The following is a 17,760-nucleotide window of genomic DNA, read 5'->3' as shown; positions in this document are numbered from 1 at the left end:
GGACAATACAGTCAGATTATGTGACGGCATGAGCTCAGCCTGGATATTTGAGGCAGGTTCAACCAGTTAGAGCTCAGTCCATGTGCACATGTGTGTGTTTATGCCTGTGTGGAGGACAAAAACGACAACTGTCATGCTCCTGGTTGGTTTTAGACCCGACTGAGCCTCCAATTTACATGTAATTGATATTTATTTGGGGAATGAAAGCTATATACTCAACATTACTGAAGATTTAGCATTTTTAAATACATTTAATTGGCTCATTGGAGTTATTCACTACTATAAAATTGTGTAGAAGACACAGAGAAGCTCAAAACACACACACTTTACATTCAAATTGTGGAGGGAACGATCATGAAGGCACTGGTTTTTATTACCAAATTCTGTGCTATTAAGAGATTTCTACGTGGTTAAATTAATTTCGATTACAATAATATGAAGATGTTCTCACCAGATTATAATGGTCAACTGATAAATATGCAAAAATACAATAACGTTGTGACTGACGCCATCCGTACAGTACAAACTGGAGGAAAAAAAATTGTGCCATAGAGGAAAACTAAATCAAGATATATAGTGACATAGATATATTTTGATCTAACCTGCCTTTCTGCCCAGCCTCTGTCCATTTAAAGAATTTTTTTTTTTTTTTGACTTTCCTCCATTTCCCACCTGTTGGTTTGCATGAAATGTGACATCCAGTCCAGTGTATTTATGTTTGTTTGGTCAAAAAAAAATGTTTTGTGGAGTTTGGCATTTCCTGGTCAGCACGGGGAGATCCTTCTGGAAAAAGACCGGAAAGTTCTCTTACAACAGCAAGCACCCGTTCCTCTTCTTCCTCTTGCGGACTTGCAGCGCCGCCCTGGTGGCCATTTCGAATACTTCCCTCACGCCCTCCTTAGTCTTGGCTGAGCATTCCAGGTATCCAAAGGCGCTAATACGGTTGGCCATGTCTCTGCCCTCCTCAGGTTTAACCGGCTCCTGCGAAACAGATGAGTTGGAACTGAATCATCACATTCAATAAGATTTAGAACCAAAATACTGTGTGAACTGTGTATTCACACGCAGCACTGTCTGCAGCTAAAGCCTGACTTATGACATGCAATGTCAATTCCGCTCGCTAAATGAATAGATTTAACGGAGGCCATCTGCCCAGATAACCGAACACTATTGCTGACACATCATTTAAGGGGCGAGGCATGATAGCATCAGTCATTGGTTATTAGAGGTTGGACTGATCACTCGAGTACGAGAGGTTTGACAAATGATAATGATCAGGCCTTCTGGAGTGACAGTAATGCTGGCTTCTAAGAGCTTTTTAATGGGACTCCCCATCGTGGTGATGCGGCAGGCCCCGGGAACACACCTGCTTCATCTTAGTCAGCTCTCTCCGTGTGTGCTCATCGTTCCGCAGATCCTTCTTATTGCCCACGAGGATTATGGGAACGTTGGGGCAGAAGTGCTTCACCTCTGGCGTCCACTTTTCTGGGATATTCTCTATGAGATCACACACATTCAAGATTGATATATCATTTTAACACAAATTTGAATTTTATAGTATAATCATGCACATAAATAATTAAAGCTGCAGTCCGTAACTTTTTTGTTTGAAACATTTACAAAATGTATATAATAAGCAATTACACCATGAATCCATTTTCCTAACCGTGTTTTTGTCTTATCCTGAATCGCTACGGCCCACCTATAATAAGTGTTTATATTGGGACTATTTTAGACTGGTACGGGTCGTAGCCCAGTACCTGTAGCTCCGGCTACAATGTTCTCCCGCACAACACATGCAGTTCTGTTTATTAACCACTAGAGCTCCAAAAGTTTTGGACTGCAGCTTTAATAAAATAAAAATAAAAAATATTATAAAATATAGAAAAAGAGTTTACAAACTTTCAAATATACATTATAAATGAATTTATATATATATATATATATATATATATATATATATATATATATATATATATATATACACACACACACACACACAATATATACACATATGTATGTATGTGTATTTTTCCCCCAAATTATCAAATATACATGAATAAAATAATATATAAATATATAAAATACATACACACATGTAGGTACGCATGTATACGGAAAAATCTTTTTCATGTATATTTGATTTTTTTTATTATACTGTACAAATTACAGTCTCCATAGTTTGAATAAATCTGGAAATACTATATTTATTAAACAAAGTAATACATAATATAATAAATATAATATAATATAATTAGTGGTTGACAGGCAGATATATCGGTGGATATTTGGCATTTTTTAAATATCATCATCGGCAGATGAGTTTTTCTGTTTGGCCGACCTGTTGAAGCGGGACTTTTATTTTGATGGCGCTGCCTGAGCACATGGTGCTCCCATTATCCATATTCATTATTCACGGTCTCTGTTTAATAGTTTTGTATAATACGTTAGATAGAAATGTTAAACAAAGAAAGTAAACTGTATACGAAAAAGAATTGTATAGTAACAGGCAAACACTACAATACTTTCTCATTTACCGTCAAGCATTCAGCGAATACGCATTTATATCATTAAACAAATCTTTGTATATCGATTTCAATCTATGCTGCGCTATATTCAGTTGCCCACTATCATATTCATGTCATTTAATATAATATATAATATAATGAGAAAGTATTTGTAGGTACTGTAATTTGAAGGAAAAATATGGTGACAAAAAGGTTAAATAATACTTACAAATAGTGTTATAAAACCTTGTTATATGATGTTAATGTGACCCAAAGAAAGTGTGAGTGAAATAAGGGATTTGCCCAAACAAATCCAATCCTATTATTGATATTAAGTAATTCATGTTTGGTGGTTTCATTCTATTTCACTGCTGGGGGAATTATGTGAGTGATTTATAATATTGATCTTTTGAACTCTGCTGAATCAAGTGGCTGAATTCTGAATAATCTCAGAACTGTCTGCGATAACTTTTAAACACAAACTTATATAATTTGTTCAAGCTTCCCGACATCTATTATAACAAGGAAAAAAACTGGGATGTTCCTACGGGAAGCTGGTGGAGATAAAGGACAGTGATGTCATGGACACAAGTGTTATCATGATGCGCCTCGACTCTTAGACAAAACACAGGAACTTCCTGCACAAGTTGATGACTTAGTGAATTGTATTTCCAGTAAGAACGGCCTTGACACTAACAAGGATGACTCACAATTAAAATATAAAGCAGATTTTGGACTCTTTAAAAAAATATGTTTACCTAAACTGTCGGGACTGTCTATGGAGAAACACATGAGGATGACATCTGTGTCTGGGTAAGACAGAGGTCTCAGGCGATCATAGTCTTCCTGTCCTGCTGTGTCCCACAAAGCCAGCTCCACCTGTGGATCAAAATTGGACAGGATGAGTCAGACCTCAGTTGAAACAGCTAGTCAAAGGCTTTAATGATCTCTACAGCACACTGGACTTCGCATCTTGGGTTATTTAAAACCAAATAAGTTGGACAAAAGCAGAAGGGCACTTAAAGGAGTAGTTCACTTTAAAATGAAAAATCCTAGGTGTATATGACTTTCTTCTTTCAGACGAATACAATCAGAGTTATATTAATAAACACCCAGGCGCTTCCGAGCTTTATTATGGCAGTGGATTGCAAACATTTTCATTTTAAAGTTCACAGCTCCTTTAATACACACTTTAAGACCATGCAACCCTAGTCTCTCTTAGGAGTGTACAACCCACTATACAATAAGTGAGGCAAAAAAAAAGAAAGAAAAAAAGAGATTACACATTCCTTAAAGAAACAGTTCAGGCTTAAGACAGCTTACGTGTGTAGCTCCCTCCTTCACACAAGCCCTTTCTATTTAGACCTATACAGACCAGATATATTCATTGTCATTGTCATTGTCATTGTCAGATATATTCAGGTTATTATGATGCAATGTCTCTCTACACTAATGCAGATGCACCAATATAGAATTTTTTGGGCTTATAATTAATTTTTTCATGATTTATTTATTTATTTGCACCTTTTTAGATGACTTGAAAGATTAAATTAAATAAAAAGATTAAATTGTTTGATAAGTTTAATAAGCTCTTCCAAGCCTTTATAATGGTAGTGAATGGGGGGGCGAGATTTTGAAGCCCCAAAAAAATGCATCTATCCATCATAAAAAAGAATCCATACGGCTCCAGGGGGTTAATAAAGGCCTCCCATTATAAAGGCTTAGAAGAGTTAGGACATTTTAAATATATCTCCGATTGTGTTCGTCTGAAAGAATATAGTCATAGACACCAAGGATGGCTTGAGGGTGAGTAAATCATGGGATAATTATTGGGTGAACTATCCCTTTAAGCAAACTAAATTTAAATATTTAAACAATATTTATTTGAAATATTTAAATTTCAAATATTATTTATTTATTAAGACAACACCATAACAAAAAAACAACCAAAACATGGTCAACAACGGTCATTTTCAAGTCATTGTATGTATAAAATGCATTTAATGTTTTATGAATAAATTAATAGTGAAAAAAATGAATGTCTGGATGAATGTAATCGTCTAAGTGGGTTAAAACCACCTTTCTACACTGAAAAAAAAAAAAAATTCATTCAGAAATTGCTAATAAATATAACACAGCAATTACAATGATTGTACAACACTAAAAAATCTATAAAAAAAATGGTATTTTCTTGTAAAACACTCCAATTATCTTCATTTTATTTACAACTGTGAAAAATCATTTTGAGAGTTTACTTTCTACTTTCAATGTCAGAGCAATGCTGATTATTTTGCAAAACTATTATCAGATTCAGCCAACACTGATATGTTGTCAGATATATTGAAGATCCCTACTGCAAAAACAAATGAACTTTAAGGTATCAGTCCTTCACATATGTCACTCTTTCCTCACATAATCTGCACAGGGCAACGACAAGCCTTGGCTTATCCAATCACAAGCCTAGTTAAACGGGAGATTAGAGGGAATCAAACTACATCCCTTCTGCTCTGCTGTAGGACTGAAGCTTAGTTTCATACCGCCGCTGAGTCATACACCGAGCCTGATGCCACATCATTACACAACCTTTCCTCAATTCACTGAGAGAGGAGACTATTTGTCCCTCCGTTGTGCACTGATCTGAAGCTCTACATCAAAATAATCTGTTCAGCGCAGAGTAAAGAAGCCCATAATGCTTTGAATGGCTCATCGTTTTTCAAAGAACATGCATTGGTGACATCAGCCAAAAATGAATGCCATATCGGTTGCGGGTCTCAGAGAAAGATTATGAAGATAAATGTATTTTTCCTCTTTGGAGAAACATGCACTGCTGAATCAGGAACGTGTATTAAGAAAGTAAATGGAGCCAATTTTTATGTTGACTTTAAAATATATGTTTATCCACCGGCGCGAATAAAGTAGAGAATGTTCCCAAACGCCGGAAAGATTTATTCTCATTCGCCACTGGGAAGCTTCTATATTTTGAGAAACACTGCTGAGAGAGCGAGGGGGTTTAAAAGAGATGCCATCCTGCTCCTTGACTTCAACATTTCCTGTGCTGGAGACACAGAATGAGCCCACCTTCCCCTAAAAAAAACCCTCTTCCATCACAGGAAATGAAGTGGTCGGTTTAATCATGCTATATAGGGTTGGCGAGTCACAGCAACAGGGGCGGGGATATCTTGAGTCCAGTCAGGAAACCAGAGAGAACAGCCATTTCCTGTTTTGCCAAGTCCCCTTTAGATTTCGTAGTGGTCAGGGCTGCAAAACATCAGATCTATCAGACCCCTTCACGTCACCCATTCCAATGCACTGTTATTTATATACTATTATAGTGTTTATTCATATTTTGAATTGGCTTACTTTTATATTTTTAGTTAAAATTTTATTTTAAGTTTTAGTCATTTTTATTCTTTGTTTTCTTTCTATATAGCTTTAATTAATTTTTATTTTAAGTTAGTTACAAGGCAACATTACTCATTTTCAATCTAATATTTATATATTATTTTATTTCAGCTTAAATTCAATTACTGAAAAGGATTTTTCGGTATAGTTTTAGTCCACAATAACAACTGTTCCAAAACAATGGCTATTCAATTAGTTATTTTGTTCTATTTTGTCTGTTTTTTTATTTCAGTTTTGGTAATTTTATTACTTAAACCTATTTTATTTTAGTTAACCATAATTTTTTTAAGTTTTTCATCTAATATTTATATATTGTTTTATTTCAGCTTTATTTCAATTACCGAAAATTATTTTTAATAGTTTTAGTTCTCACTATAACAACACTGTTCCAAAAATTGCCTATTATTTTACACTTACTGGTGCAATTGTTTGGATAAATAGTCTATAGAGGATATACTGATATATAATTAGACTAAAACAACAACAAGTGTTCAAGATTCTAAGCTGGTTTCAGGATGAATATGACGGTAAAACTGACTAATGAAAACAAAACTAATGACACGTTCTGGGTTACTTATAGATCTCAGCTTGGGTTTCACAATTAGCAATTTCCAAAACTAACCCAAACCTCAAGGCCTGAAAATATTATTAAGACGTGTTGTATAGAAACTGGCTTTAGGGGGGTTTGGAGGCGGCCAAGAATCAATACATTACCAACCTGTTTGCTGTCAACTTCGATATCTGCAATGTAGTTCTCGAACACAGTGGGCACGTAGACTTCTGGAAACTGATCTTTGCTGAACACTATGAGTAGACAGGTCTTCCCACATGCTCCATCTCCCACGATCACCAGCTTTTTCCTGATAGCAGCCATACCTGGAGAGGAAATACGAGATTTGCTTCAACCACAATCGGCTCCATGTCATGAAAATACTCTTTCATTTTGATCTTTTGAAATAAGAGCTGATTGCACTATGGAAACGTACTGTAAGTTTGGCTCCAGTTAGAGCTGCACGATTCTGGATAAATTGAGAATCACGATCTCAAACAGAGATCGCGAATCTGATCAGACAACCAAAAAAAATAACATGTAATTAAATTTACTAGAGGTTTAGGTTTAAAAAGTTTAATTAATCTGAATGAATAATTTAAAATTATTGTTATTATTATCAATTGTGAGATATAAAGTCCAATTCTAAGGAAAAAATTAGAAAAAAAGACGTTTTTTTTTTTTTTTTTTACCTCAGAATAGTTTGTATCTCACAATTCTGACTTTATAACACGCAATTGCGACTTTATATCATGCAATTCTGACTTTATATCTCGCAATTGCGACTTTATTTCTCAGAATTGCGACTTTATATCTCCCAATTGCGACTTTATATCTCCCAATTGCGACTTTATATCTCGCAATTGCGACTTTATTTCTCAGAATTGCGACTTTATTTCTCAGAATTCTGACTTCATATCTCGCAATTGTGAGAAAAAAAGTCAGAATTGTGAGATAAAAAGTCGCAATTATTATTATTTATTTATTATTCAGTGGCGGAAACAAGCTTCCATATGTGGGTGTTTGAATCAAGATCGCAATATTTTAACTATTAATCGTAGGCTACAGCTCTAGCTCCAGTCCAAAAAGTCTGTCTTTTGAGTGCAAATTGTTCTCAAAAGTCATATGGACCACTTTTAGGACACTTTTGTAATGTTTTTGTCATTTTGAAGCGTGATAGACCTGCTATCATTCACTTTTATTATTTATTAGAGTGGCCAGGAAATTCTTTAAAATTCAACACTAAACAGCTCTTCAATTATTTCCATGCTTGGTCCTCCAGCGTGACACAAAACTACTTGTTTTGCTCTTTTTTAAAGTATAGCCTATCCCAGTGTTATCTTTATCGCTCAGCCATATGTTGTCCACCATGACAAAACAACAGACCTGAAGGCAAATGGAAGCCGCTGAATCAAGAGCAGAAGCGGAAAACGTGTACACAAACATGATATGAACATCTGTTTAATGTGAACCTGATGCAAAACTCAGAGGACTACAAAACACATATCACAACGCACGCAAGGCTTCTGAACACAAATAGACGTCAAGATCATTTCATAGTGATGGCTATGGAAATTGTCAATTCATTTAAACAATCAAATTCTACATCTTTTATTTTAACGACAGACATAGTTCTAACAGTTTGATTTAAACCTTGTATAATGAGGTTGCATTTTATTTACTCAGCAAACCTAATATTTATTCACATCTGCCTCTTGGCGAGTGTTAATTCTGGACTACACAATTCAAATCAATTTGCATTATAAACTGCAAGATGTCAGTTGGGCGAAAGAGGAAAGCATTTACTCAATCTCTGAGGAGAATGTATTATCGCATTGATCTGTCACACTTTTGATCACCAACATCAATTTCAAAACTAACTCGCTTGTTTATTTGGAGCTAGTGATAGTGTGACAATTCTGAGGAAGGCGTTGTGAGCGAGGTTGCACTTGGGTCTTTGTGTGGGCGATAAAGGAGATTTGTCCCGCATCCATGATGAATATGTGCCAGTAGGGAAGCACAGCTGTGCATATCGTCGTTCCAAGCCTCCCAATACTCATCTATTCTTCCTTAGTATTCAAAGATTACAAACACAGATAAAACACACACTCTTCAACACTGTCTGGGCTTGTTTTAACACGACTACTTATCAGCCGGCCTCCATCAGATTGTGCATCCTCTGAGCAGAAAGAACTTTATTTTTAGTACGGCCTGGGTTTCTTTCTCTCTCGCATCAAGCTCCATCCACCCACATAAGCAGGGGCTTATTTCCTAGAAACAGAGAGGGAGAAGAGAAAACTAATGGAGAAAAGAAGCTGCAGTTTCTGTGACAGAATAAATTAGACAAGTTTTGTTGCTCTTATGTGATGCTATACAAAACATTTTAAGAGAATTTAATTGAGGAAAAAAGCAAAAGTTCAGTCTGGAGGGACGCCTCGGAAAATAAATACAAGATGCAACTTAAAGGGATAGTTCACCTAAAAATGAAAATTCTTACTCACCCTCATGTCGTTCCAAACACGTAAGACTTTCGTTCATCTTCAGGACAGAAATTAAGATCTTTTTGATGAAATCTGAGAGCTTTCTGTCCCTCCATTGACAGCTATGCAACTACCACTGTGACGCTTCAAAACGTTCATTAAGAGATCGTAAAACTAATCCATATGAATTGAGCGGTTTAGTGAGTGATCAGTGAACATAAACAGAAGCTTAACCGAACATGATCGATGCGCAAGAACAAACCTCATTGGTTCTTGCTGAAGCTCAAACGTCCTGAGTAACACGAGAATGAACCTCATTGGTTCTTGCTGAAGCTCAAACGTCCTGAGTAACACGAGAATGAACCTCATTGGTTCTTGCTGAAGCTCAAACGTCCTGAGTAACACGAGAATGAACCTCATTGGTTCTTGCTGAAGCTCAAACGTCCTGAGTAACACGAGAATGAACCTCATTGGTTCTCGCACGTCAAGCAAACACGCTTGAGCTTCCGTTTACCACAACTGATGTGTGAATTGATGAATGTTTATATGTAAATAAAAGCTTAAATTCAGTCTGTTCATCATATAAAGCGATCAAGTCTCTTCAGAAAATTTGGACTAAACTGCTCAATTCATATGGATTAGTTTTACGATCTCTTTATGAAATTTTTGAAGCGTCACAGTGGTAGTTGCGTTGCTGTCAATGGAGGGACAGAAAGCTCTCAGATTTCATCAAAAAGATCTTCATTTGTGTCCTGAAGATGAACGAAAGTCTTACGGGTTTGGAATGACATTAGGGTGAGTAGGGGAGCGCGGGGCACAACGTAACACGGGGCTAGTTGTAACACGCTTGTTTTAAATACTTCCGCACATGCTTGGATGACGAAACTTTGTGTATTTACTAGTTGCCATATCAACACTATATAGAGAAAAAATTCCACCAAAATTTTTTTTTTTTTTGGAAGATATCCATAGACATTTATTAAACCATAGCAAAAGTAAATTTCTTACTTAAGTTAATTTTTCATCTCTATTTTTTGTGTTTATTTAAAATAAGACAAATCTGATATTATTTTAATCTCCAAGATGTTATTTAACAGCTGAGATAGTTCTTTAATGCTTCGCTAACTAGCGGAAGACACTAGCAGGGTTTAAATCCCAGTTGTGCAGGCGGGGGCATGTTGTAACACTGCGTTACAATGTGCCCCTATTAGAAATATGCTATTATATTCTATACTTTTATTAATTTTATTGAGAAAACGTGAGAAAAAGGTGAATAAAGACAGAGTCAATGTTCAGAAATTACTAATTATTTATTTGTTTTGAACTATTGTTCGTAGTCAAAACTTAAAAATTAGTTTATATTTAATTATTAAAAATTGTCATTATTTTATATGAAAAGGTTTTTTAATTGTATTTTATTTAGAAAATATTTTAGTTTGTTTTGTATATTTTTTTTATTAGATCAGATAACATTTTAAGCTGTCATATGTTATGTTACAATGTGCCCCACACATGTTACAATGTACCCCACCTATGGGGCATGTTGTCACATTTCACTTCCATTCTTTCGTGGTATATCAAGAAAAAAGTATATACTGTATTAATAAAACAAAACCACATAATTGTACTAGACATGTGGGAAATTAATGTGGGAAAAAATAAATACTCTGAACCCTAAGTAGATTTACACAAACTGAGAAAGTCAAAAAGCGTTACTTTGTGCCCCGCTCTCCCCTAATTAATGACAGAATTTTCCTTTTTAGGTGAACTAACCCCCTTTAAGGGATACATTTTATTTAAATAAATAATGTGTATATATATATCTATATATCATAGTATAAATGTTGCAAGGAAGGAGAGATATTCTTCAATATTGTGACAGCCAAACACCACTATTAATCATATCTTTCTTTTTTCTTTTTTTTCTTTTTTTGACAGTAAAGGTTTCGTTATTTTAAATGTTAAGCAACGCCGTCTAAAAGAAATCCTGGTTGATCGGAGAAATCTATCCGAGATATCAAAAGAGAAACAAAAGCTCAGAGGAAATTTGTTGATGCTCAGGGACACTTTTCTTTGAAAGAAAACAACTCATCAGCATTGTATCTTTTGTGTAGCAGAGTCTGATATGCATGGAATTCCCTGCTGTTTTCCATTTCCCTGTAAGGCTTTAACTGAAGTCATGATTCATGTGTTCAAAAACATGTTAAACCCTCAAATGAGTCATCTGAAAAATGTCTGTACAATTATTGACAAAAGAGAAGTACACAAATAAAGGAAAGCAGGTAATTCAGGTTACAGAAGCAAACAGACTCATGAGGTAAAAGAGAGAAACTCAAATCCATGTGAACAGCACCAGCTTAAAATAGTTTCCTGTCACATATCTGGACAGGACACATCCCAAAGTTTTTCAAAACAAACATTGTTTTTATAACACAACTAGTATTAGTTTCTAGTTAAGGGTGGGGGAACTGTCCAACTAATCCCAAAAACATCTATTTTGAGGTTCAAACTACATAGTAACTTGCAATAAGTTGCAGTACGATATATTGCAGTTAAAGGGTTAGTTCACCCAAAAATTAAAAAGTTGTCATCGATTACTCTCCCTCGTGTTATTCGTCTTGTCTTTAAAGCACAAACGAAGATATTTTTAAGGAAATTTGTGTCACTCCATTCTTGGGTTGGGAATCAAAAATGGATTTCAATGCTGGAATCAGATACTTAGGTCAGTGTGCACATTTTAATATTCAAGCACAATAAGACACAAAAGAAAACTCAATTTGGTACTGAGCTGTTTTCTTTGCGCACACATCCAAAGTGTGCACATAGAGCCGTCTCTCATATAGTGCACAATACTGAATTAAGTTCTCATATGCGTCTTCTTGTGCTTGAATGCACAAACGCACATAAAATGATGGCAAAATATCTTTGTGTAAACAGTCGATTTTGTCCTAAGTGAAAGTAAACAGTTGAGAAAGAAAACGCATGTGTAACAGTATATGGGATCAAGCGTGACACCTTAAAGTGACAGCAGCCTAATAAACCTGCTGCCGTCTGTGCCATTAATGTTAAAGAACAAAAGAAAAAGATACAAATTACACACTTATCTTGACTGAATAACTTTTGTAGCTTTAATTATGAATTATTTAGCCTATACAAAGTTAACTATGCAGTGTTATTTTACATTTGATTACAATTTCTGTACCTGAACTTTGTTCAGTTGTATTTATTTGTGCTATTGCTAATTTGTTTTGATATTATTACTGTTTACATGTATTTAATAATGTTTGAAATTTAAATTAATTAGTCCAGTTGTTTTTGCTGTGTTATTTTTGTTAAAACCATAGGAAAATGATAGTGTTGTTTAGGCTGCTTTTAGGCTGTTCATGTAAATCACAAAACAACGTTTTGCCAAAAGACAGAATAATGTTTGACTAAATGTTTTTTTTACCTAAAGGAGAAGTTCACTTTTAAAATGAAAATTCTGTCATCATATACTCACCCTCATGTTGTTTCAAAGCTGTATGAATTTCTTTCTTCTGCTGAACAGAAAGGAAGATATTTAGAAGAATATCAGTAACCAGACAGTTTTTGGGTCCCATTGACTTCCATAGTAGGAAAAACATATACTATGGAAGTCAATGGGACCCAAAAACTGTCTGGTTACTGATATTCTTCTAAATATCTTCCTTTCTGTTCAGCAGAAGAAAGAAATTCATACAGCTTTGAAACAACATGAGGGTGAGTATATGATGACAGAATTTTCATTTTAAAAGTGAACTTCTCCTTTAATAAGAGGGGAATATTGATAAGAACGGAAGCTCAATCATGCTGCGTAACACACATGCATGAACCTCATTGGTTCTCATTCTCATTTTTGGGTGAACTAGCCCTTTCCTTTAATAGACGGTTTACAAATCTATCCTTTGTATACGGTCCTGGAGGGCCACTGCCCTCAAGAGTTTAATTCCAACCCTAATCAAACACCCCTGAACAAGGTCTTCAGTCAAGGTCTTCAGAGTAACTGTAGGAGAGTGAGTTTGATCGTGGTTTGAGCTAAACTCTGCAGGACAGTGGCCCTCCAGGGATGGATTTGAGGAACCCTAGCCTTAAATAAGGTTATAAGGTTCAGAGCAAAGTTCTCAAATACAAATGCCAACACTTGAATGGTCTCCAAACAAAGTGTTTGTAGGAGTTTACCGTTCAAAGTCCAAAACTAACGTGTGAATAGAATAAATAAAACTGAAATTCTTGACAGTTGGCCAAGAATTATATTAGGAACATTTAATAGTACAGTAAGAATAACAATTTGACTCTTGCTGGTGTAACGTAACAAAAGAGAAATCAACTAAATAATCTCCTAAAAAATGTTTTTGCCATAACTCACACTTAAAATCACAACTCTTGTTTTTTTTATGGAATTTTGCAGTATTTATATAAATGATTTATCCATGCATGTCATTACTTTTTTTTATTCATGTGCCCTCATAATCTTTAATTAAAGTAACTTCCCCTCCGTCTTGCAGCGACTTCTCTTCTCTGATGATGTTTACTGGCGTGAGGGCGGGACAACCTGTCACTCACATGAGATCAACCAATGGAAAACCACAACCATCCAATCAATTCCCAATAGACAAAATCAAGTGCCGTCCTACATTTTTTTTTTTTTTTTGATCGAGAAGCTGTTTGACTCAGATATACATCACAACACGAAAGAAAAGACTATTGCAACTTCCGTTTCAAGCCAAGTTTAACTTTAAAACGTATTATCAAACTTTACATGCATACCAAGTAAAAAAAATCTCAAACTCAAAAATACGCATCACATTAAGTTTATTAGTTTATGTTAAACTGTAATCCAATTGGATAGAAAATTTGATATGCAATTCAAATATATAAATCCTTTTTTGAGAATGAAGCCACCTGAAGAAAATGTAATCACCTTTGTTTGTGACGAGGGACAGAAACTGACTCATTTCATATGACGCTGCAAGTGATACAATGACCTCATGAACACCTCATCAATGCAGAAGATAATAAACTGAAGAGATCTGGTTTAAGTAAACAGTGATAACATCTTTGTCCTGGTTTGACTTCCTCTTGTCCATCAGAGTGTGTAGAAGAACCTCTCACTGTATTCACAGTCCAAGTTTTCAAATGTAAAGCTTCTATATTTTGATCCATTTTGGGACTGCTTCAGTCTCAGAACACTCTGGAATTTGGTCTAACTAGTGTCTGTCTTATCTTTAAAAGTTTTGACAATGTGTCCTGTCATGTGACTCAAAGATGCCACATGGTCACTCAAAAAAATAAAAATAAAAATAAATAAATAAATAAAATGGTGTATGAGCCTTTAGATGTTGTAGACCTTAAATGCATTTCTGCTGCAGGAAAATATTTGAAAAGTGTGGCAAAGTTCACCAGATGGCAGGTTGACAAAGGCAGCCAGGGGCTTAATGCAACAGGAAGCACACTGGAGCAGTTTGTAATGCTGAGCTGGTCTGAAACCAGTCAATTTTCATTTTCAGCAAACCTAATCCATATTAGCTCATTTATCTTAGTCTGGGGTCAGACTCCAAGTGACGTTAATGCACCAAACTATTACATGAGAAGAGTTGTTCAAGATTTGAATTGATTTTTGCAGAAAACAGCAACAAGTTTTACCATTATTGCATTTATTTGATGCATTATAAGTCTTAAATCATTCAGCCTTCAATAGTTCAGCAGCATGATATAACTTCTTCCTCTCTCTTCAAATGCGAAATGCATTTAATAATCAGAAAAGCAATAAACAGACAGAAGGTGGAAACAGTTAATAAGCTTTGGATTTAGGCGGCGCTCAGTTCTTGTCATTTCCCGAGAGGCCTGGTTAATAGCCTTTTAATTCCACTTGTGGCAGACATTATGTCTTACATATGCGTCAATTGGCCTCCACATGTCTAAAAGTATTTTGAAAAGCATTTTTCTAAAGAACCTGTTCAGTTCAATTTGTAATCTGGGTTTGGTTGAATTTGTTTAGGTTGTTAGAATGGCATTTTTCAGTTTAGTTCTAAATTAAGGTCTGGCGTTGACATTATTAGACGTTGAGGACTTTGATGTTTTTGGTCCTACAACCTTAAATACACAAAGTCAAAACCTAAACATCAATTTCATAAACATTGCATTTTTATTTTTTAACAAGTTAAATAAGTACAACTAACAAGGATGTGGGTTTACATGCTTGACAAGGACAACCATTGTACTAGCAACCTATTAGCAACTTACGTACAAAAAAAAAAGTTATGTATAACAAAACCTGTGTAAAATAAACTTCTTATGTTTTAGAATCAACCAAATTTTGAAACATTAGTTCATGCCCATGCTATTTTGTTTACCCTTAAATATCATGGTAACACTTTACAATAAGGTTTCATTAGTTAACTACTTTTCATGAACTAAGAATTAATCATACTTCTACAGCATTTATTAATCTTAATGTTAATTTCAACATTTACTAATACATTATTCAAATCAAATGTATTTGTTAACATTAGTTAATGCACTGTGAACTAAAATAATCTATCAATGAACAGCTGTATACAAAATGTATTGCTCATTGTTATTTCATGTTAGTTAATACTTTAACTAATGTTAATAAATGAGTCCTTATTGTAAAGTGTTACCAATATCATATTACTGATAAAGTGAGATTACAACACTCTTTCCGATCAAAGAATATCCATTTGATGACTAGATGATTATTAAAAGGTCAGGGGGGAAAAAAACTGAGCATAGACTATACAAATTTCCAAATCCTTTTACAACTTCACTAATTTCCATGAGAAATTTCCCAGGCCCCGAAGGAAAAAAACACACACTTTTGACATTCCCTGACATTTCTAGGAATTCCACTTTCCAGAACCATGGGAACATGCTGACACAAACAACAGTTTTCCCTCATATCATACAAAATACGGAAATCTGGGTATGAACTATGAAATATATCTCAAAGGCAATCTGAACTCAAGGCTAGGAGTGTAAAATGGCCTACAACACCTCAAGGATTAAAGATCAGGCCTGTCTTAAGTCTTATCCAAGCATTTGGTTGCCACAGAACACAGCCTTTGGCCTAAGGCGCATTTGAAGACGGCAGTGCTAGTATAGATAAGCAGACATGGCATCTTGACAGACTCTCTTCGGTGGAACAACAGGTTAGTTAGTCGCTCGGCTGGGTTTAGGGGAAAAGTTTTGAACTCAACTGAAGCGCTGTCGACTGCAACGCCCTTGTATGACTGAAGGAAACTGATTTCCGCACGACTCGAAACGCGAGCAATTAATTAGTTCGCAAGAATATATCCAAAACTCACGCGGAGCTTTATGATTCGCAAATGTGTCATTTTTAATACACTCTATAGAACTCTAAAATGTGGATTCTCACTGTTTAGTATGGGTCAGTCATACTATCTCATCTTTAAACTATAAATTTGACATAATTCCCACGTAACCGTGAGCGCTTAAAAACATTTAAACGAGCTTGTATGCGAACTATCGCAGCTCGCAGTTCACGAGCCACCACCTACTTTTCCCACACCGCCTCGGCAAACTTGTTTTCTACCAAAATTCCTAAAGTCCGACATGTCAAGTAAAGATGTCATGCACACAAAATGAAAACATAAATACCTTATATCCTCGCGGGGGTTATATTCCCTGTCGATAGCGTGTCCGAGTTTTAGGCGCAATGTGGAGAAATTTCACGTTGTTATTGCTGAGAGACGAAGCTCGACTCACAGAAGACCCGCCCGCAATAATGTGAATCAGTGTCGACTGTCGAGCGCTGCGCTGCTGGATGTTGACTCTGGTGAAGGAGGAGGCGGTTCGGCTCTGAGGACTGAGGAGGATCACTGCGGTCCCTCCCTCCGACACCGAGAATAATGACATCATTCTTCTGAAGCTGTGGACTGGAGAGAAGCTGCCCGGTGTCGTTCACCACACAGACCGCTAAATCAAGCAAGCTGTCTGTGTTGCCTGGTTCCTGTGCTATGATCAGCATATTTTGCAAGTGAGCACAATAAAACCTCACTGACATGCACTGGGACAAGAACCTTATAATTAGGATGTAATCGAAATGTGGAACTGTCTTGTTCTTTCCAGAACAAAAAATACTTTTCATGAAAGCAAAGGGAAGTTGTCACATGAGTTTTAAATGTGATCAATATGTTATGACCAAATTGCTGTATGTCATAATTGTTCCACTGTTTAAATTGGGCTGAAAAGTCTATAATAGACTAGTCTGTTCCATTGTGACATAATTATTCTATTGTAATAATAAAGAAAATATCCAAAGTAACCATAAACAGACCTCATTAATGTTACAAAAGATTTCTATTTCAAATAAATGCTGTTATTTTCAACTTTGTATTCATCAATAGGTTTCCTTCATCAAGGTTTCTGCAAAAAATATTAAGCAGCACAACTTTTTTCAGCATTGATAATTATAAGAAATCTTGAGAAGCAAATCAGCATAAGAATGATTTCTGAAGGATCGTGTGACACTGAAGAATGATGCTGTAAATTCAGCTTTGCCTCACAGGAATAAATTTAATTTAAGACTAGGGGTGTAACGATACCCTCATGTCACGATTTGATACATATCACGATACTGAACTCACGATACGATATTATTGCGATACTCCAAGACATATGATAAAAGGTTAAAAAAATTTTTACTGTTTACTAAACTGATAAATTTGATATTACATTGTGTGTATAAATGAATATTCTTGGACTTGGTGCTGGAAACCCAAAGCACAGGACAATAGAGACACCAGAATAAAAATATTCATGA

The 17,760-nt window shown here is 35.4% G+C and overlaps 1 protein-coding gene across 1 annotated transcript; it reads right to left on the bottom strand.

Moving 5' to 3' along the window:
• Positions 1-491: 491 nt before the first annotated feature.
• Positions 492-16,972, bottom strand: rhoca (ras homolog family member Ca). Its single transcript, XM_079883979.1, has 5 exons — positions 16,596-16,972; positions 6,628-6,785; positions 3,266-3,386; positions 1,367-1,497; positions 492-981 (listed from the first exon to the last, which is right to left on the bottom strand). Exons 2-5 carry the CDS (start codon positions 6,781-6,783, stop codon positions 808-810), a joined length of 582 nt encoding a protein of 193 aa, XP_079740105.1. The 5' UTR covers positions 6,784-6,785; positions 16,596-16,972; the 3' UTR covers positions 492-807.
• Between the last annotated feature and the right edge of the window lie 788 nt (positions 16,973-17,760).

The sequence above is a fragment of the Squalius cephalus genome, assembly GCF_949319135.1.
Source record: "Squalius cephalus genome assembly, chromosome: 10".
Taxonomy (NCBI): domain Eukaryota; kingdom Metazoa; phylum Chordata; class Actinopteri; order Cypriniformes; family Leuciscidae; genus Squalius; species Squalius cephalus.
The sequence above is the reverse complement of the archived record's forward strand: the minus strand, read 5'-3'. Positions and strand labels throughout refer to the sequence as shown.